Below are 22,173 nucleotides of genomic sequence, written 5' to 3'. Positions count from 1 at the left end.
TCTTTTGCTTTAATGGGGAATCTATTAAGATAGGTATGTAACAAATCCCTGTAAATATTTGAAACTACCCCCTTCGTTCCACCCACCGCAAATACATAGTCCACCAGAATATCTCTACAAATTTTCAGGCATGTCTCAGCTGTCCATATTGAAACCTACTGGTCTCCCGCAACCCATACCTCCCCTGCAGTGTCTCAAAGGACAATAACCCCCGTTCGTCCTGTATCTGATCCACATATAGTATACCTAGTGATATGCAATTTTTAAATTCCCCCATTTTAACAAATTCAGGCAGTACTTCATTGTTCCAAATTGGGGAGAGATTTGTTAATGCTCCCACTTCTCTTGTCCTTTTAATTGCCTCCCAAACTCTGTGGATTAGCATCAAAATAGGATAGGTCCCACCGAGCTTCCCAAAATTCCCTGCCTCCAGACCTTGAACCAATGGGTCCCTTCCCACCAACCAAACCATAATCCTTTGAACCGAACCCAGTCCTTTCTCCTCACTCCATCCTCTTAACTGCTGACCCTGTGCCGCCAAAAAATAAATCCAGGGATTCGGAAGAGCCAATCCCCCCCATCTTTAGGCCTCTGCATGAGTTCCAGCCTGATTCTTGGCTGTTTTTTCCCCCATACCAGGTCTCGAAATATAGTGTTAATGGTACGAAACCACCTTCGGGGCAACCAAACAGGGGAGTTATGCAATATATATAACAATTGGGGCATAAGAATCATTTTAGCCAGGTTTATCCTAACCACCACAGAGAGGCACAACCTGCACCACACCCCTACTTTCTTCCTAAATTTGTCCAGTAATGGGGACAGATTTAAATCAATATAACTCGAAAGAGGAAGGGACACCTGAACTCCCAGATATTTGAACCGATGAACCACCGGCAACCTACTACCCTCCAGTGCCGTCGGAATCTCCCCGCCCCCCTCATCTACCAGCAAAATATTTGACTTTGCCCAATTGATCTTCAGACCCGAAACCTCCCCAAATGCCCCAAGAATGTTCATCGCCCCCTCCAAGGCCCCTCCAGAATTTTCTAAAAATAATAGTATGTCATCTGCGTATAAGGCTATTTTCTCCTCTATCATACCATACCGGAACCCCTTAACCAAAGTCGAGTTCCTGATTGTCTGCGCCAGGGGCTCCACTGCCAACGCAAAAAGCAGCGGCGACAGCGGACACCCCTGCCTAGTCCCCCTATGTAAACCAAAACTTCCAGAAACCTCCCCATTAACTCTCACCCTAGCAGTCGGAGAAAAATACAATAACCTCACCCACGAGACAAAAATTGGTCCAAAACCAAAAGATCTCAACACTTCCCAAAGATAGCACCATTCAACACTATCAAACGCCTTACGCACATCCAAGGAGACTACAATTCTATTCCCTTCATTATCCGACGGCACCTGCAAGTTCAAGAATAATCTACTTAGATTTATCGCTGTAGACTTATTTGGCATAAAGCCAGACTGATCCGAATGTACCAAACCCTGAACCACACTTGCCAGCCGGCCAAAACTTTAGCCAAAATCTTAACGTCTGCCGACAACACTGAAACTGGCCTATACGATTCCGCCAATTCCGGGTCCCTTCCTTCCTTTAAAATGACTACTATTATCGCCTCTCTCATGGACACCGGCAGCTCTCCCACCCTTAACGCCTCCTCAAAGACTTTTTTTAATTTGGCCACTGAGATGTCCATTAAATTCTTATATATCTCAACCGGGAGTCCATCAGCCCCAGGAGCCTTGTTGTTAGCCATTGACATAATAGCAGATCTAATCTCCTCCTCCGTTATAGGTTCCTCCAACCTTCCCCTATCATCGTCCCCAATCCTAGGCAGTTTCGCCTCACCCAGGAAACTTTCAATATTCCCCATTATATCTCCCACCCCTGACGTATACAGCTGCTCATAAAAACTTTTAAACTCCCCTAAAATATCCTCTACTTCCGTCAATACAGTCCCCTCTCCCGTTCTTAGTTTGTATACGTACCCCGATTCCCTCTGTGCAGCAGCTACCACCGAAAGTAAGTGTCCCACTCTTTCCCCATCCTCAAAAAACTGTACTTTCTGAAAAGCTCTTCTTCTCTCCGCCTTTTTTATATATAGCTTATTAACCGCTTCCTGAGCTTCTTTTAAACTACATTTAGTTATCTCTGATGGGTCCGACACCATATCCCTTTCTGCTCTTTCCAAATCCTCTATTATCTCCTTATCTTCCAACCTAGTCCTGGATTTACATCTAGAAATTTCCCTAAAAAGAAGACCCCCTCAGAAAAGCTTTCATTGCGTCCCACACCACCCGCCCCTCCACACTTTCCTCATTAAACTGCCAGTACTCTGTGATTTCCTTCTTAATGATATCCATATCAATATGTTCAAGCCACAAGGGGTGCAATTTCCATCCCACTCCCCGTCCATGCCTCACACCTGCCCGTCTAATCAAGAGCTCTATAGGCCTATGGTCTGAAATCACCCTCGGCAGATATTCAATTCCACAGACCATACGCGTCATTAAATTATTTCCCAGTGCCAGGTCAATCCTGGAGAGGGAGCCATAAGTTGCCGAATAGCAGGAGTAGCAAACTACGCTCTCATTCCTCACCCTCCAGAGGTCCACCATCCCCATCTCCGTCATATAATTCCCAAACTTCGACAGTTTTTTAATACCTTTGCTTGAATCTTTCTTATGTCTATCCCACCCTTCATCCATCACATTATTGACATCTCCAATGATTAACATGGGAAACCCCATACCCCATTTATACAATTCAAATATTTCTTGTACCTTTTTCCCCGAGTATGGGGGTGGGAAGTAAACAGCCGCAAGACATAGTGACTGCCCATAGAGTTTACAGAATAATAGAACATATTGCCCATCCCTATCTACATGGCACTCAATTTCTTCAAAGGGCGTGGACGCCCCAATCAACACCGATACCCCCCTAGCATACGAGGAATACGTAGAATGGTAAGACCTCCCTATCCACCTTCTTTTTAGCACATCTACTTTTTCTGCAAGCAAATGTGTCTCTTGGAGACAAATGACATCCGGGCCCCGTTTTCTCACATACTCCATTATTGCCGTTCTCCGGTTCCCCTCCGACAGTCCTCTTATATTCCAGCTAACGACTTTAATTGTGTCTCTCACCATGATACCTCCCAAGTACCAATTCCTGACCCCTTAAGATAGGACACTGTTCCCAGCAAATTGTAAGTCTCACTTCCCCGCAACAATCCCCAACCCTACCCTCCCATCTCCCCCCCCCCCCCCCCCCCATATTCTTTAACACAGTAACCCATAACTAATCCGCTGTTGTCGTTCACCTCTCTTATCAGAGAGTAGGTAGTCCAGCGTCTAGCTATCTCTTCCACAGTACCCTTAATCCGCTGTTACTAAAACACCTCCCCAGCCCCTCCGCATATAAAACAACATTTTGACAATAAGTCCTCCGGAAACCACAATAAACTGTGAACTCAAAGTCCAAAGGCAGCGATATGGCAGCAACTTCTTCACTTCCGGCCTCATCCCTTCACTTCCCTCTTTCTTTACTAGCCGAGAGCTTCTGCTGATTTAAGTCCAGCCACTTAGTGGCGTCTTCTGGTGTTGGAAAAAAATGAACCGTCCCCAGTGCTACAACTCTCAATTTCGCTGGGTAGAGAGTAGAATACACCAACTTCAAATCTCTGTCTCCTTTTAACCCCTCCATAGCTCATCCTCTGTTTTTGTACCTCAGCCGAATAGTCTGGGTAAATAGAGATCTTCTGGCCATTAATACACATGTCTTCAGCCGTACGAGCACACCTCAATATGGCATCTCTATCTCTATAGTTCAGGATCCTGGCAAGGACCGTACGAGGGGGGGATCCCATCGGAAGGGGCTTCATAGGAACTCGATGAGCCCTTTCCACCACAAACATCTTAGACAGGTTATCACCACCTATCTTGTCCTGGAGCCATTTTTCAATAAATTTTGTAGGGTCATTTCCTTCAGTCTTCTCAGGGATACCCACTAATCTTACATTGTTCCTCCGTGAACGATTCTCCAGATCATCAGTCTTATTAATCAGAGCAGCACATTTTTGCAAACACTGAGTGTGGGCCTTTTGCATTTTAGAGATATGGTCTTCCAACACACTCACTCTCTCCTCCACCTCTCCCACTCTCTTATCCATTTTGCCCATGTCTGCCTTTATTGTAGTAACTTCTGCTATAGTTCCATCCACTCTGTGAGTTAACGTTGTTATCGCAATTTTGCATGATCTGATCAGCTCATAAATGTCCTGCAAAGTGGGCTCCCCTATAACCAGCTCCTCCACATTCTCTTGTTCCACACCATCATTCCCCCTTCCATCTTCTTCCCCCTCCGGCCCCCCCTGTACCGTATCATCCTCAGAGCCTTCTCCTTGCTCATTCCTCCGTTCTCCAGCCTGTTCCTCCTTCTCTTCAGCCATCTCCTGCCGTGCTCCCTCCACCCAGGCATATTTCTCCAGCTTGGCCGCCACTTCTAGCCTCTTTGCATAAGAGGCATTTGCAGCGTCCGCTCTGTCGGCGCCATCTTGGGTGCGGATCCCCGCTCCTGCCTTGGCGTCCTGCTGCCTTGTCCGGACCATCGCTGCAGCTCCGCACCACTTCACCCGTCGGGGCCGACCTCCTGAGTCTCTTCTCAGCCGCCCAGAGATTCACCAGCCTCCAGAGGGGTCCTATCGTCAGGATAATTGCCGGTCTCAGCGGAGGAGCTCCAGAAGCCGACCGCTCACATCAGGTGCTAGGCCACGCCCCGCAGTTGTTGTTCTTCACTGTGCTTTTTGCTCAACTGCACAGTCTCTCCCCCCACACACTAGCTATGTGAGATGAAAGCTAAAAAAGTGTAAGTTGTACTGAGTCGCAGTTCTGCAGCTGAGCTGACAGCAGAATAGGAGAGCTGCAGCTGGAAGTATGTTTGGAATGAGACATGTTTAGTTCTGCTGCACATGTACATATTAAGAAAAACTTAAAAGTGGACCAGCCAGATATTTTAATGAATACTTTTATTGCCCACAAAATAACAATTCTAACAAATTTTTCCTTTTAGAAGTCTGTTCCTTTCCTCTGTTATTCCTTCTAAACATCTATAAATAAACTGTGATGACCAAGTATTACTAGTTTGTTTAGGGAAATGTACCCCAATAAGCCACTACCCAATCAGTGCTGACTGTAGAAACTCACCCCAATAGGTAATTGTATCACCCAGTTGCCAAATTATTCATGTTTCCAGGAGGAATAATAGTGGATCATTGCAATACTGAATATTCAGTAAAGATTCTGTTTTGTACATGTTTGTCACTTTTCACACTTATCTGAACAGTTTTCAAAAGTGTATGTCAAAAAGTTTTGGTTATGAGAAGTTGTAAAATATGATAATTTAGTTAAAAATATGCATAATTTTTGCCAACAAATTTTGGTGTATAATTACTAAAGTGGTATATCGTAAGGCGATGTATAGTAAGGGAAATATTTAGCTTTCGATTTACCGTGCTGCATTTTCAACTTTAATTAATCCAGTTGCAAATGCAAGCGTACTGTTAACCCCTTCACGACATGTGCCGTACATCTACGGCGCATTTCATGTTCCTCCCTTTGATGTGGGCTCCGGAGCCCCCAGCAGCACCGAGCACCGCTGAAACTGCCGCACCAGGCTGGAATGGGAGCGAGATCATCGCCCTGCAGCGTCGGACCACCGGAAGAATCGCCCGACTCCTGCTGCCTCCAGCGCTGCCTATCCACCCCAGCTAAGATAAATTGAGGACTGTAAGACGGACCCCTCATTTGGTGCATTAATTTTTCCTCATTTTCCTTCTGAAAATTTGGGGTGCGTCTTCTGGTGCGGTGCATCTTATAGTCCGAAAAATACGGTAGTTTCCTCTCTTCCCCGTATGTTCAATGTGAGGTCCTACTTTAAAAGGAGTTTGAATTGTAAGCTATTTCTCCCTTCTAAGGCTGTCTTATGGATTTTAATTTTTCTCTCTGACAGCATTGATAATGATTAGACTGGTGTGATAGTCTGTGTCGAGATTCAGAGAGTGGTTCTGATTATGGGCTTGAGGCTAAAGCTGAACACTCATGATACGTTTTCCTAGAGTAATGGAGTGAGTTTGACATGTTTACCTCTTCCGTCATATCTTGTGAGTAAACCCCCCTCCCCCACACCATTAACCATTAGACTGATGTAAACCAAACCCACTGACATCATCTAGTTCGGCCAACACTCTAATATGTTTGGGGCTGCTGGCTAATTGATCATCGGGGGAGATGTCTATTAGGTATGTCCAAGTTTGCCAATTGCTTTGTTCTCTAGGAAATAATCCACATGAGTGCTCGGCCAAGTGAGCTCTCCTTTGTATGTGTGAAATAGTCAAGATGGACGGCTTTACTTTCCTACATAATTTCTATTTATAACCATCTTTCTTTATACCATTAAATGGGTTGTCAGAGTAGTTTCCAAGTAAAATAATAGGAGCTATACTCTCCTCCTATGGGGGCACCATTCCAGCGGCTCTCAACCAGCTGTTGGCAATATCACATGATGATTCCTATGGCCAATTAACTGTTTCTTCACCCTCCCCTCCTTCAAACAAATCAGACATCCGGAAAGGGTGAGAGAGCAGCCACAGCTCTCACAACTCTGGATGTCGGTTATGTCCGTAGGAGGGGACAATGAAGTGGCCGCTGATTGGCTGCAGGGTTTGCATGACATAAAGTCATACAAGTCCTGGGATAGCCAGTGCCAACCCTGCTGGAATGGCGCCTGCACCAGAGGTGCGTATAATTACTGTTTTACTTGGGGGAAACATAGTGATTAAGAAGGGGTTATCTGAATAGTGGACAACTCCTTTTTTTGTACACATTTGTACATCAATATTACTTTATATATTGAATGAAAGCCACCTCAAAGTACCATTTGTCCTAAACAGGAGTTACTGTACATTTTGTGTGTGTTTTTTTTTTTTTTTTTTTACTCGTTTTTCGTTTATTGAACTTCATTTGCAATTTAGGACATTAATGTACAAACATACTCATAGGTGAAACTTGAAGCATTACATATACAGTATGAAATCCTATGTCCATTTTTTCAGGAAGGAGAGGCCTATGGGGTGTCTCCAGAAGAAGTTTGCAGTGCAGTACGGTACTCTGGTACTGAGGTGCCTCTTTCGTGGCTGCAATCTGAACTTGTTTATGTGTTAGAACGTTTAATTGATGCTGCAACTCAGAAAACGGGCTCCGAGTTGGGGGCATTCACAACAGAAGAAGCTCGCAGTGCATGGTTATCATGTGGAGGTCATATGGAGGAAGCAGTTAACCTGTGCATCATACAGCGAAGGAACAAGGTTAGTTATTAGCAAGGGAGCACAATGTTTACACTTAAAGGGCATCTGTCACCACATTTGACCTATCTGAATAAATATGGGCATACAGTTTATAGACTGCTGAGAATAGTCATCCCTGTGTGTCTCATATCAGCTGTGTTGTTGCTGAGAAATCCTCTTCTATCACCTTATATAATTGACCTCTTCCAGGCTCTGGGGAAGACACTGCCTGGAAGAAAACTCTGCCTCCAGAGATTATTTTACATGAAGGGGGAGTTACCAGTGTGAGACAAGTAACTAGCACAAAACAGGAGAAATGAAATTTGTCTGCTTTCAAACACATTTTTTGCTTCTCTCTGAGCTCTGCTCTATTGCAAAAATATTGCACAACTGTCTGCCTTGGAAATGGAAGCTGAAGCTGAGCACAACCTGCAGATATGTCAGGTATAATCACACACAGCTCTGTAGTTGAGATCAGGAGAGCAGAGAGCGGCCATTTCACATCACACTGGTAACCATTACACATCACACTGGTAACTCCTTTTCTTTATCGCCTTATTGGGGGACACAGAATACCATGGGTGTATGCTGCTGCTACTAGGAGGCTGACACTATGCAAAACAAGAAAATTAGCTCCTCCCCGGCAGTATACTCCCACCGACAGGCACCAAGCACCTCAGTTTGTGCTTAGTGTCTGTAGGAGGCGGACCGGGATCTTCCCAGATCCGCTTTTAATGAAGCCTTTTTTCCTTTCAGGTTTTTAGTTGTGTTTATTAATGTTTTCACTTTATTTTTCAGATACAGCATCAGGAAACGGGATGTGAGTTCATCCTGCTTTTCCTTTTCAGGCGGCTGAGCGAGCAATGTGGTATTTCCCACATCGCAACTCTCAGGACCGCAGGCAGGACCTTCCCCAATCACCCTCGGGTGCTATGGGCTTATAACGGTGGCCGGTCCTAGCCGAGTACCCTCCTCACCCCTCTCCCGGGACAGGGCTGAGAGGAAGACGGCGGTCGCCAGCGGTGACGTTTCCCCTACCAGGAGCCGTCTTCTGCACCATACGGACATAGTGCGGGTACTGAGGATCGTTTCCCCCAGCAGCCTGCTGGCTATCTTGGGCCCCTGCGATCATCCTCCTCAGGGACGTCAGGTAAGCGGATCCGGATGTCCCCTCCAGGCCCGCTCTCAAATATGGACCCTAGCCGACCCATCAGCCCTGCAGTGTTACAGCCAGTACTGAGCTGTATTAAAATACCGCCCTGCACCACGCTATCAGGATCAGTACCCCTTCTCCTTTTTTGAATTTCCCGCCAGTTTTCCTCCACCAAGTGCTGTCAGACACGCGCTTATCATCGGGGGGTTCACCGGTGGCCTCCACAGGCAGCATCCTACCCGGTGGCTGCCCTGTCCCTGTGACTTGCCTGTTCCTGTGGCCTCCCTGTCTCTGTGGGTCCTGTCCCTGTTGTTTCTTTGCTCCGGGCGAGCCGTCGCTCATGAGGGCAGAGGGAGCACTTTCACTTTCGTTTTGAAAAAAAAAAAGTTAAGGAAGCTTCTCCCCTCTCCCTGCGCGCGCTTTCTTCGCGCACTTTTACAGCATATCACAGGGCTGCTTTCACTTCAGCCCTGTCAGTGGGACATTTACCGCGCCCCCTCCTCGGTCCTCTTCCAATCAGGGCTTGGCGTTCAAGCCCCGCCCACCGCTAGCATCTCTTCCTGCCCTTGCTGGATATCATTCTCTCTCTTCACAAGATTTCTTCCTGGGGGACACAACGCTGGTTTTTCTGCATCTGAACCTCGGTAGGCTCGGCGCTGCTTCAGCTGACGCTAGAATTAGCTCCCCTCCGCAGTTCCACATCAGGCAGTGTTTCTACCCCTTTTGACATATGCCCAACCCTGCAGGGGCTCTCTGCTCTAGACCCACCGCTATTCACTACGCCTGCGCGCGCTGTAAAAAGAAGTGGGCATCAGGTCAGTCGTCTCCCTTCTGTCCGTCCTGCAGCCCTTCTTCCATGTCTGCCCCTCAGGAGCACTCCGAGCCCCGGGTTGAGAGCACCCTACCCCCTGAGTGGGCTGTGGCGATGTCTCAGTCGGTTTCTGATCTCACGAAAGTGTCTCAATCTCTGGTCCAGGTCTTAGAGTGGTTACCCCAGCTATCTGCAGCCACCTGTGCGCCGACCGCCTCTCACGGTGAGTCGCCAGCACCTTACCGCGACCCTCAGACGGACAAGCTGGGTAGGGGCTCTAGGAAGCGGGTCCTGTCTGGCTCTTCTTCCAGTTTGCAGGGTCCCTCCGCTTCTCCCAGGCTATGCTCTTCGTCTCCATCCTCAACAGACGATCCTAGGTCAGACGATGATTCCCAATCTGGATCTGACTTAGAAGCGGACAACATAGCTAGAACTCGGGATATGGTAGATAGTCTCATATCGGCTATATTCCAAACTCTCAAGATAAAGTAGGATAAGACACCCCCTCAGGAATGCCCTGTTTCCTTTAAGAAAGCGAGGCCTCCATCTCGAACCTTTCCTAATCACAAAGAGTTCGACACTTCCTTAGCCAATCACTGGCAACATCCTGAGAAACGTTTTTCAGGCCGCAAGTACTTAGATGTACTATGTCCCTTCGATGCAGATCTAGTCACGAAATGGACCAAAGTTCCCGAGGTAGATCCACCAGTTTCTCGGATTTCCTCTAAGACGGTTCTTTCCCTTCCGGACGGAGCTTCTCTTAAAGATCCAACAGACAGGCAAATAGAGTCGTTGGCTAAGTCAATTTTTGAGGCATCCGGCGCCTCCCTCTGTCCTATCTTCGCCTCCGCTTGGGTGGCGAAGGTCATTTCGGCTTGGGCAAAGATTCTGCACAAGGGCATTTCAGCAGCAGCTCCTCAGGACGAGCTGGCGGATTTAGCAGACCAAATTAATCATGCGGGCAAATACCTTTTGGCTGCCTCCTTGGACGCGGCTGGGTGCGTAGCAAGAGCTAACAGCAACATAGTAGCCATACGCCGCATTCTTTGGTTGAAGTCGTGGAATGCGGACACCACCTCAAAGAAGTCGCGCACCAACCTGGCATTTCACGGCTCTAGGCTCTTTGGCGCCAAGCTGGATCAGATAATCTCGGATGCCTCTGATGGAAAGAGCACTTCCCTTCCCCAGTCCCACCCTAAGAGGTTCTTTAACAGGAAGGCTTCTCGGCCATTTAGGTCCTTTCGCCCCTTCTCTCCCGCAGAAGGTTCATCCCAGCAGGACCGGCATCCTGCTTCCAGAGACCGGATAAAGCCTTCTTACAAGCCGGCTCCCCGCTGGAGATCCAGAGGTCAGCCCTCCAGGTCCTCAGGCTCCCGATGCGGCAGATTTTCATCTAAGTGACGGGTCACCACCACCTGGAAATCTTTCCAGGTGGGAGGCAGACTTTCCTCTTTCAAGGACGCATGGCTATCCGTTATCGACGACGCTTGGGTCAGGGAGATCATCGCATCCGGATACAAAATCGAGTTTTCTCCCCCCCCCCAAACAGTCGCTTCTTTCTGTCTCGATCCCCAAGACAGCGGTCACAGATTCCAGGGTTCCTTCAGGCCGTCTCCTCCCTCCTTTCCGCCGGGGTCATCGTTCCCGTTCCTACAAATGAACGGTTTTCAGAGTTCTACTCGAATCTCTTTGTAGTCCCAAAAAAGGACGGCTCTCTTCGTCCAATTTTGGACCTCAAGTTGCTCAATCGCCAAGTGAAGATCCGCCACTTCAAGATGGAGTCTCCGCGTTCGGTAATAGCCTCGATGGAACCCGGAGAGTTTCTCTGCTCTGTGGACATACAGGATGCCTACCTCCACATCCCCATTTCGCCGCGGCATCAGAGATATCTCCGCTTTGCGATTCAGGGCAATCACTATCAGTTCACGGCCCTCCCCTTCGGCCTAGCCTCCGCTCCCCGTGTCTTTACGAAGGTGATGGCAACAGTCATGGCCATGATCCGATCCAGAGGGATTCTTATCATTCCTTACCTGGACGATCTCCTGATCAAGGGCTCGTCCCGCCAAGACTGTCTTCACAGTCTTCAGATAACCTTAGATGCCCTCAGCCGCCTCGGATGGATAGTCAAGGAGAAGTCCATCCTGCGCCCTACCCAGCATCTGACCTTTTTGGGCATGGAGTTCGACACGAAGCTAGCCCGGGTGTTTCTACCAAGGGACAAGTTTTCGACCCTTTGCAAGGGGATCCAGTCCCTACAAAGCTCGAGGATCCTGTCCCTTCGGTCCTGCATGAGGGTCCTGGGGAAGATGATGGCTTCCATGGAAGCAGTGCCCTTCACACAATTCCACTCTCGCCCCCTCCAACTGTTCCTCCTGTCAGTCTGGGACAAGACCTCGTTTTCTCTGCACCTTCCCATTCTTCTTCCGCTCAGAGTCAGACAATCGCTGACTTGGTGGACATTGCCGGCGTCAGTTCTCTGCGGAAGGTCTTTTCCTCCGCCTCAGTGGCAGGTCATCACCACCGATGCCAGTCTCCTAGGATGGGGGGCGGTTTACCATCAGAAAACGGCCCAAGGGCGCTGGAACGCCCAGGAGACTCTTCTGCCCATCAACCTTCTGGAGATCAGGGCAATCTTCCTTGCTCTCCTTCGTTGGCAGCATCTCCTCGTAGGCAAACCTGTCCGCATTCAGTCAGACAACGCCACGGCCGTGGCATACATAAACCACCAGGGCAGTACTCACAGCAGGCAGGTGATGGCAGAAGTGTCAAGGGTACTGCGCTGGGCAGAGCGTCACGTTCCGGTGATCTCCGCTGTTCACATTCCAGGGGTGGAAAATTGGGCAGCCGACTTGAGTCGCCAGGGTCTAGCGTCAGGCGAATGGTCCCTTCATCCCACAGTCTTCAGTCAGATATGCCAGCGTTGGGGCACCCCGGACGTTGATCTCATGGCATCTCGGATGAACAACAAAGTTCCTCACTTTGTAGCCAGGTCCAGGGATCCTCTAGCCGTTGCGATGCTCTAGTGATTCCGTGGTCCCAGTTCCAACTGCCTTACCTGTTTCCTCCCCTTGCCCTCATCCCAAGAGTGGTCAAAAAGATAAAGTCAGAGGGCATCCCTGTCATCCTAGTCTGAGTTTATCGGCATGGCCGTTGAGGCCGCTATTCTGAGGGAATCGGGGTTTTCCAGCCGGGTCATTCAGACCATGATCAAAGCTCGGAAGCCAGCTTCCTCCCGCATTTACCATAGGTACTGGAAAGCTTTTTTCCGTTGGTGCGATAACGATGTTTTTCCACTGTCATTCTCCATTCCATCCATTCTTGGTTTCCTCCAATCTGGTTTGGATGCGGGCCTATCCCTCAGTACTCTCAAAGGCCAGGTGTCTGCCCTAGCAATCCTCTTCCAGAAGGATCTAGCTTCCTTACCGCAAGTGAAGACTTTTCTCCAAGGAGTCGCCCATGTGGCTCCTCATCATTCTCCGATAGATCCATGGGCTCTCAATCTTGTTCTTGGCGCTCTCCAGAAGGCGCCGTTCGAACCAATCCAGGACATCCCTCTGTCTTTTCTTTCATGGAAGGTGGCTTTTCTAATCGCCATTACCTCCATCAGGAGAGTTTCTGAACTGGCGGCCTTAGCCTGTCGTTCTCCGTACCTTATCCTCAACCAAGATAAGGTTGTTCTCAGGCCAGTTCCTTCCTTCCTTCCTTCCAAAAGTGGTATCTCCCTTTCACATTAACGAAGATATCGTCCTTACATCGTTTTGTCCTGCGCCTGCTCATCCTCTGGAAAAGCCGCTCCACAAACTGGACGTAGTGAGAGCCTTGCGTGTTTACCTTGCCAGGACCGCTTCTTTTCGCCAATCTGATTCCCTGCTGTGTCATTTCTGAGGGTCGCCGGAAAGGTCTTCCAGCCTCCAAATCCACAATTGCTCGCTGGATTCGGTCTACCATCCTGGAAGCCTACCGACTTCAGGAGAAACGGCCCCCTCCGGGAGTGAAAGCCCACTCCACTCGGGCTGTAGGGGCTTCTTGGGCTGTGCGACACCAGGCTTCGGCCTCACAACTTTGCAGGCCCGCAACCTGGTCGTCTTTGCACACCTTTTGCGAGGTTCTACAGGGTTCATACCCAGGCCTCGTCTGATGCAGCTCTTGGTAGGAAGGTTCTGCAGGCGGCGGTCGCGCACCGGCTGACCTAAGCCCTTCCTTCTGTCGTTCCTTTTATTGCTGTTCCCACCCTCGGGACTGCTTTGGAACGTCCTATGGTATTGTGTCCTCCAATAAGGCGATAAAGAAAGAGGGATTTTGGGTTCTTACCGTAAAATCTCTTTCTTGGAGCCTTCATTGGGGGACACAGCACCCTCCCTGTTTAAGTTGTACCGTGTTGGGTCTTCGAGTCCCTTGTTGGGTTGGTACATATGTTCATGGTTTTTGGTTGCTTCTCCTACTGCTTTTTCACCAACTGAGGTGGTGGGTGTATACTGCTGGGGAGGAGCTAATTTTCTTGTTTTGCATAGTGTCAGCCTCCTAGCAGCAGCAGCATACACCCATGGTATTCTGTGTCCCCCAATGAAGGCTCCAAGAAAGAGATTTTACGGTAAGAACCCAAAATCCCTCTTTTATTTAAAATAAGCTCTGGAGGCAGATTTATCTTCGACGAAAACATCCTCCCCATAGCCTTAATAAGGTAATTTACATAATGTGATAAAAAATGATTTCTCAACAACAAGGCATCTGATCTAAAGCATACAGGTAGGACGTTTTTCAGCAGTCTATAACCTGTGTGCCCATATTAATCTACTTATATAATTGCCTTGTAATGTTTTCATTTCCTGTTCTATCCAGATGTCACCGTATCCCAGAATTCCAAGCGGAGGAAGTTCACCAACCGCCATATTGGGACACCCAAGTGATGGGTGTCTCAATATGGAAACTGCTGCTGGTACGAACCTATTGCACGGTACCACCAGCGGAACACCGTCGCAACACACACACACTATACGCTGTACGCAACACACACACACACAATCTCACACTCAGTCACTCTCGCAATCTCACTCTCGCACTCACGCAGCACAGTACCACCAGCGGAACACCGTCGCACTGCGCTTGCACGAATTCCATGCAGGCGCAGTGAATCATTCAGCTTATCCCGACGGCAGTTGCGCGACGTATCTACAGGCAGAGGAAGTCGGTCACATTAAAGGGGTTTTCCCACGAACGAAAGTTCATTTTAAAAATTGTCTGTGTCTGACCGTGTACGGAGCATACCACATCTCCTGGGCAGGGGAGGAAGCAAAAGACAATACTGACATTACAGCCGGGGATCACAGAGGATTCATTTTGTGAGGTTAAATATCTCACTGACTGTTTTTAAACAATATTTTATCTCATAAAATGTATCCTCTGGGAACGCCCGTTGTAATGTCAGTATAGTCATTTGCTTCCTCCCCTGCCCAGGAGCTGTGGTATGTTCTGTACACAGTCAGACACCAGGATGAGAGAGACAGAGCACAGGGGGGAGACAGCTCAAACGGGACACACATGAGGGGAGAACACAGCTCATTTTGTGAGGTTAAATATCTCACTGACTGTTTTTAAGCAATATTTTATCTCATAAAATGTATCCTCTGGGAACTTGTGCTGAAATGTCAGTATTGTCTTTTGCTTCCTCCCCTGCCCAGGAGCTGTGGTATTTTCTGTAAACCGTCAGACACAGGGGTGAGAGAGACAGCTCAAATGGGACAGCACATCAGGGGAGAACACAACACAGGAAGGAGAGAGACAGCAGACAAGGGGGATAGCACATGGGGTAGACAGGTCAAAGAAGAGCGCACAGACGGGAGAAGTCAGCACATGGGGAAAGAGAGAGTGGATAGGTGGGTGAGCACATGGAGGGGAGATATTCTCAACGCTGCAAAGCCTGCCCCTATCGTGACATTACCGCCCTCCCGATGCGATAGCATCTGGCCTCCATCTAGTAGTTTATATAAGTCAAATGTAGTGACAGATTCCCTTTAAAATAGATCCACAAGATTGTTTTTACTTTCTCAGCAATTAATAATTTTGTAGGCAGCGATGTGATGCAGGTAGCTCTCTCTTTGTTTACACTTTCTAGGTGGAAGAACTATGTGGCTTTGGCTTCCAAAATCGAGAAAAGGTGGTTGCTGCCCTCTATGAGAGTGCCGGCAGTGTAACTGGAGCACTTAGCATTTTACAAAAACCTCTTCTGGAGCCCTTTCTCAAACGTGTATGGGAAGATAAAGAAGTTCCTTTTCAGCAAAACTCTGGAGACAGACAGGTGCTTATGATATATTTAGTGTGTTTGATAAGTAGGATTTCGAAGTTTGGGTACTAAAGCTGTTTCTGATCTTTTAGGCACTTCTTAGACGACTGCTTGCAGAACATGCTCTACATAGTTGGGGACGTGCAGAGCTAGCTCTGTCATTGCTTCAGGAAGGTGAAGGACGTTATAACCTTCAGGATGTTGTTGAAGCAGTGAGGGAATCACAAGACCGTGACTTTATCAAGAGGATGCTAACTCAAGAATGTGCAGTCTGTGGATGGCAGCTTCCACGCAATAAGGTACCATTGGACACACTGAATAATACTGGAATATTGCTCACCACTACAACTGCATGGATGCTCATTGTGTAGTATTCCACATTTTTCAGCAGTAGGGTTTGTTCACCTCCACCTTTTTTTCTTACATGTGAGTATTGGCATAGAATGTTAGAAATGGTGGTGGTGGACTCCATAAATATAGTTTTCTTCTAATGTTTAAGGGGATTTTCACAGAATTTACTCTCATTAAGTATCCATGTCATGGGTATTGTATCGCTGGAGCTCCAACCTCTGAGTTTGGCTGGCTGAATGAGATACCCCTGAAGATGTTTGGGGCAGGGTGGTAGGACTGGCTCTCTTTAATGAGACTAGCTGAGTATCAAGTTTTATTTGCAACATGTTGTGGGTAAAAACTTGCAGATTAGTCTTTTGCTCAAATTAAAGCATGTGCCACCTGTAAGTGACAGGTTCCCTTTACTAAGTCTTGCAACATGACTACATGACTATTCCAGATACCCATCTATGAACAGTAGTTTTGGTGGAACATGCCCATAATAATTGCAGGCTGGCTGACTGAGATGTTATTGACACTGCTGTGGAAGAGACCTGCAATCCGGCTTTGCCAGCCAGCCAGCCTTTCTGCACTATATAAAAACAGCCCTGAAATGAAAAGTTCCATGCAGACTTTCTTTATTGGTAGGCATCCAGATCAGAAATGCTCTTTTGCAGGCAGAGAAACACTGTTCATTGTTTGCAGTCAGATTTCTATTGTCCTCCAAAGGTGGTTGTAAAATAAAGGCCTTGATCTGTAATTAGTGGGAAAAGGGTGTAGACATACTCTAGAAAGAAACAGTTTTTTTGTTGAGTACTCTGCCAAAATTGTACACTTACGCCTATATACGCGAAGGGTTTAACTGTACCGAGTCAGCAACAGTGTGCTTCTGAAGATTAAGCACATGCAGCCCTACCTTTCCTGTAGCTTATTTGCTCCCACCACATACAAAATGTTTGATCTTGTCTCTTTTCCAGATGCGCTCTCTAACATCATGCGAGTGCTGCATCTGCCCAGACTGCTTCCGAATGCACTTTACAGTTGCATTAAAGGAGAAACACATTAGAGATATGGTGTGCCCAGCATGTGAGGAGCCAGAGATTAGTGATGAGGGTGAACTCTTACACTATTTTTCTACACTTGATATCCTGGTAAGTTTATTTTTCAGCAGTGTACTCATTTTATATTAATATGTGGGAGCAAAGCATTTTTTTCCATTAGAATCTCAGGAAATCTTCCCAAATACTAGAAGAATATTCAGACTGGTTTTCCTTTAATTGGTGTGCACAGTTGAAATTTATTGAGTCATTTAATGGCAAATATATCACCTGCATTTACCTGTTGTTTATATTATAGTTTTTGATTTATAATACAAGTGTGTAATAATTTATTTTTTTTCGGGGTGCTTTTCAGTTACGGGACACTCTGGAGGAGGATGCGTACAATTTATTCCATAAAAAGTTGACAGAGCGGACACTTATGAAAGACCCCAAGTTTCTTTGGTGCACACATGTGGGTATACCGTAATTTTGGCTTTACTGATTTCAACTTGGGGGTAGGAAGGTGGAAGGACGGGTCCACATTGGGAGTTCTAACAAGCTGTTCTGCTCGTGAATTGAAAATGTGTGACGCTGGCTCAGTTCTTATATATAATGCAGAATAGAAGCTTTAGGGTCTAGTATTGCCTAAAGAAAAGTTATTATTGTCAGCATTTCGTTGGTCAAATTAAGGGGGTTAACAACCTTGGTAATAAAATTGTAATTTTCTGGTTCCTTTTATGTTGAAAGCGCAATATAAATGTTTGTTGTTGTAGCAGAAAGAAGAGGGCTGCTTGCCAAGTATTTGGGGATCAAGAAGTATTTCTTTGCATGTACCATAATCACTTTTTAACTGTGGCAAGAAGTGACCTCCTTGTAACATGCTGTTATAATATACCCCTGTTTACACCGCGTTCCAAACTATTATGAAAATGCTATTTCTCCTACGCCTCATTGGGGGACACTGACAGTAGTGTTAAGCTGCTTGCCACTAGGAGGACACTAAGTAAACCAGAAAAAAGTGAACTCCTCCCCTGCAGTATACACCCTCTCGCTGGCTGGGAATTCCCCAGTTCTTGCTTGGTGTCTGCAGGAGGCACTTGGGTCTGGCTTCAGACCCCACCGTTTTTATTTTATTTTTGAATTTTCTGTAAATTTTTATTTTTTAATTAACGGAGTGAAGGGGGCGACGGTTCCTTTCTATGGCCCGCTCTCCCCCGAACCAACAAAAGGCAAGCACGCAGAGTATACCTCCCCGTACACTTTCCTGCGACGACTGGGGCCGATTCCTCTGGCGATGGTTCCTTTACGGTCCCGGTACCCCACACAGATACGAGGGCAAGCGCACGGAGCACACGGAGTGCATGGAGAAGAACTTGTGGAGCGCTTTGGATGCCCTGAATCAGCCCCATAGCCTCTCCATCCCACTGCCCATATGGTGGATCGATTGAGGTATACCCCTTTAACAACTCCTCTGGCTCTGCTACATCGCCTGGGAGTGTTTTTACTTCAGAAGCTGTGATGGGATGAAATCTGCAGGCTCCTGGACACCGCAGACGGCGCGAGCACCGGATTTGAAGTATGGTGTCGGGTCCTGGTCCCTGGGAGAAGCGCTGACGTAGTCTCAGCGGCGGTATACCGGCGCTCCGTCGCGGCCCCCCCCGCTTCCCCCGGCGCTCGCCACGGGTAGGCCCAAAAATTTAGTCCCTTAATCCCCGGCTTTTCGGCCTACTAGGCCACAATTTACATAGCGCCTCCCACCGTTAGCGCCGCCGCCCACGTCTTTGGCGCCTCTCAGTTTGTACGAAACGTCCCCTGCTAGTCTCGGGGCCATGTCCTTAACCCCTTCTCTGTCCCTCGGGCTCTGTGACGGCTGCGGGGGTGCGCGCACAGATGGACAGCACTTGATGACGCTACATAGCCACCGATATTCCTCCCAGGGACACAGCATCAGGACCGTGGGTAAGCTGCATCTGCCTTGAGCAAAACTTAACCCCTTCTCTGCACATTCCTTGCAGCTGCAACCCAGGCTCTGCTTGTAACCCTTTCAGGGGCACTATGTCTCAATCTAAAAGAGGCAGAATGGGGGCTACTATGAAGCACACTGAGTTCTTTACCGCTTGTGCCACAAGACTGTCTTGCCCAGTGCCCAGACCAATCCGCTATGTACGGATTGCGACCCGGCTTGTGCTAAAATGTCATTCGCCGCCGCTGCAAGGTGTTCCCTGCATTTAGTTCCCCTGAGTGGGCTGCGTCCTTGTCACAATCTGTGGAGTCACTGACCATGGCTATAGACTTCCTCCGGGAATCCTCTTTAAGTCAGAACGCGTCTTTACCGCCCGAGGAGGGCTTTGGCGACGGCCGGGAACCGTTCACCAGCAGGGGCCATGCTCGTTCAAGGGATCCTCGGTCTCTAGAAAGCGGACCCATTACGCGTCCCCTAATCACGTTCGCGCTTCAGCATCGGCGTGTTCTGCCTCTCGCTCTTCCTCTCCTAATGTTCGCAGAGGACATGATTCCAAATTCGAGTCTGACACGTCAGTCCCTCAGAATCTCCCAAATATCCATGAGTCGTTTGATTCTCTTACAGAGTCAGTCAACAAGTTTTGACGTTGGACGAGGAGAATATTCCCACTCCGGAACACGTTATCTCCTTTAAGAAGAGTAAATGTGGACGCAGGGTATTTGCCAGCCATCCGGAGTTTTACGGACATTGTCCAGAAACGAAGGAACCGACCACATAAACGGTTCACAGGGCAAAAGCCTATCAAGGCTAAATACCCCTTTGCTCCAGATCTAATGAAGGATTGGTTACAGTCCCCCTCGGTGGATCCTCCTGTATTGTGTCTTGCTCTTAAAATGCTTCGATCTGTTACTGAGGGATCTTCAGTCAGAAACCCCCTCGATCATCAAATTGGCTACCTCAGTTCTTGGAGCTTCAGGAGCAGCTCTTTTCCCTTTCGCGGCGACTTGAGTGGCTAAGGCAATGACCACTTGGGCAGAGGTCTCTTTTTTTTTTACTGCCCTTCCATGGTAGCAATCTTCCTCCAGAAGACAACCAGTGTTGCCAAGCAGATAATTCACGCAGGGTTTTTTTTTGTAGTAGCCGCCTCTTTAGATGCCGCTAATTTCGCTGCTAACGCAACCGCTAATGCAGTCTCCATCAGAAGAGCCCTATGGCTACGCGACTGGCGGGCAGATTCCTCCTCCAGGAGATCAAAGACTTCTCTGCCCTATCAAACTGGTCGCCTGCTTAGGGAAATACTAGACCAGCTCATTTCTGACACTTCCAGGGTGAAGAGTAGGTTTCTCCCCCAACAAGGGGCTGTCTGGCCGTTTTTTGGAATGAACAGCCGACTCGTTCGACCTTTTTTCGTAACAACTCCAGGTGGTCCTCCACAACCTTCTCTTCCGGATCAGGTTGGTCCCCTCGTGGAGACGGGGGTTCCCAGGTTTCTCACAGACCTGTCCACTCTTAGAAACCCTGGCCAGGAGCATCGGGCTCTAGGGGGAGCAGATCCCATAAATCCTCTACTCAATGTCTTGTTGTGGTATCCGGCAGTCACCGACAAAGTAGGCGGCCGTCTGCTGTCATTCAGTCACAGCCTTACTTCGGGCCATTCATGCGCCACAAGGGGACGGAGTCATCCTTCCGGTCCCCCAAGACGAATGGTTCAAAAATTTTTATTCAAACCTTTCTTTGTGGTTCTAAAGAAGTAAGGAACCATGCGGCCCATACTGGACTTCAAGCTGTTAAATCAGTTTGTCAAGGTATGGCGATTCCAATGGAATTTCTCTGATAGGTTGACGCCTCCATGTAAAAGGAAGAGTCCCTATCATCCATCGGTATCAAAGATGTTTGCCGTCACATCCAGACTTACCCGTCTCACCAGCAGTTCCTGCGTTTTGAAATTCGAGAGGAACACTTCTAGTTCGTTGCCTTGTCATTTGGACTCTCCTCCGCCCCCAGGGTCTATACCAGGGTCATGGCGGCTGTCATGGCCATTCTCCACGCTTGGGGAGTGGTGGTACTGCTGTATCTGGATGACATGTTGATCAAGGGTCCGTCCCTTCCAGCCTGTGAGAAATCCGTGGATCTCACAGTAAATACACTTTCTCGTCTAGGTCGGAAGATAAATTTCGAAAAGTCTTCCCCAACGCGGTCCAGCAGATTTCCTTTTAGGAAATGATCTTGGACACTTCCTGCGGGTTGGTTATTCTCCCTCCAGAAGAGGCCCAAGTCTTACAACGGGCAGTGCGGACTCTTTCCCGACCGGTTTCTTACTCCATACGTTTTCAGCATGATAGTTTTCTGAAGGATGGTGGCAACGATGGGAGCGTTCCCATTCGCACAGTTCCATTTACAGCATGTGTTGCTGTTAACATGGGATGAGAACCCGCTCTTCCTGGACCGCCGGTTCCTTCTGTCCCTGCGGGTCAGATGGGGGACACTGAAATCCTCCCTGAGTTAAGGGAAGTTCTTTCTCCCAGTACGACAGTCGGTGGTGACCTTTGATGCCAGTCTTCTGGGCTGGGGTGCAGTTTTTTTTAGTAACCAACGACCCTGTGCCGTGTGGTGAATTCGAGAGTCACGTCCCTCATCAACATCTTGGACATTCAAGCGATCACATTAGCTCTACTGACTTTCCACCATCTCCTTGCAGGTCACCTCCAGCAGGATGGCCATGCACGAAGTGAGTCACATCCTCCATTGGGCCGAGACCAACCATTCGCCCATCTCAACATTCCACACCCTGGATTTGGACAATTGGGTGGTGGTTTTTCTCAGTAGCCAAGGCCTTGTCTCAGGAGAGTGGCCTCTTCATCATCAAGACTAAACAACAAGGTTCCTCGACTCATTCCCCGATCGCGCAATCCATGCGCCATTGGAGCGGACACCCTAGTTCTGCCGTGGCACCGGTTCCGGCTCCCGTGCATTCTTCCCCTCTTCCCTTGCTCTTGAGGGTCATCAAGAAAATTAGAGCAGAGGGAGTACCAGTGATCCTAGTCGCGCCAGATTCGTTCCGCCAACCATGATACGCAGAACTAGTTCATCTAGTCGTCGACGTTTCCTGCATGGATCTACTCTCACAGAACCCGATTTACCACCAGAACTCCGGGGCCCTGTCTGTGACGGCGTGGCCGTTGAACCTGGATTTTTTAGCACAGGCTGGTTTTTCTCCCGATGTGATCTCCACCAT

At 48.2% G+C, this 22,173-nt stretch overlaps 1 protein-coding gene across 2 annotated transcripts in view; it reads left to right on the top strand.

The window, feature by feature from the left end:
• RNF31 (ring finger protein 31) overlaps nucleotides 1-22,173 on the top strand; it is a 103,406-nt gene that overhangs the window by 29,139 nt on the left and 52,094 nt on the right. For both annotated transcript variants that reach the window (XM_073575367.1, XM_073575366.1), the window contains exons 10-14: nucleotides 7,131-7,382; nucleotides 15,438-15,620; nucleotides 15,698-15,904; nucleotides 16,913-17,086; nucleotides 17,349-17,447. In XM_073575367.1, coding sequence (XP_073431468.1) covers nucleotides 7,131-7,382; nucleotides 15,438-15,620; nucleotides 15,698-15,904; nucleotides 16,913-17,086; nucleotides 17,349-17,447 — 915 coding nt within the window. The remainder of the gene's footprint in view (nucleotides 1-7,130; nucleotides 7,383-15,437; nucleotides 15,621-15,697; nucleotides 15,905-16,912; nucleotides 17,087-17,348; nucleotides 17,448-22,173) is intronic.

The sequence above is a fragment of the Dendrobates tinctorius genome, unplaced genomic scaffold (assembly GCF_039654945.1).
Source record: "Dendrobates tinctorius isolate UK_male_01 unplaced genomic scaffold, ASM3965494v1 ptg000044l, whole genome shotgun sequence".
NCBI classification, from domain to species: Eukaryota; Metazoa; Chordata; class Amphibia; order Anura; family Dendrobatidae; genus Dendrobates; species Dendrobates tinctorius.
Note: the sequence above shows the minus strand (reverse complement) of the source record. Positions and strands in the feature narration are given on the sequence as shown.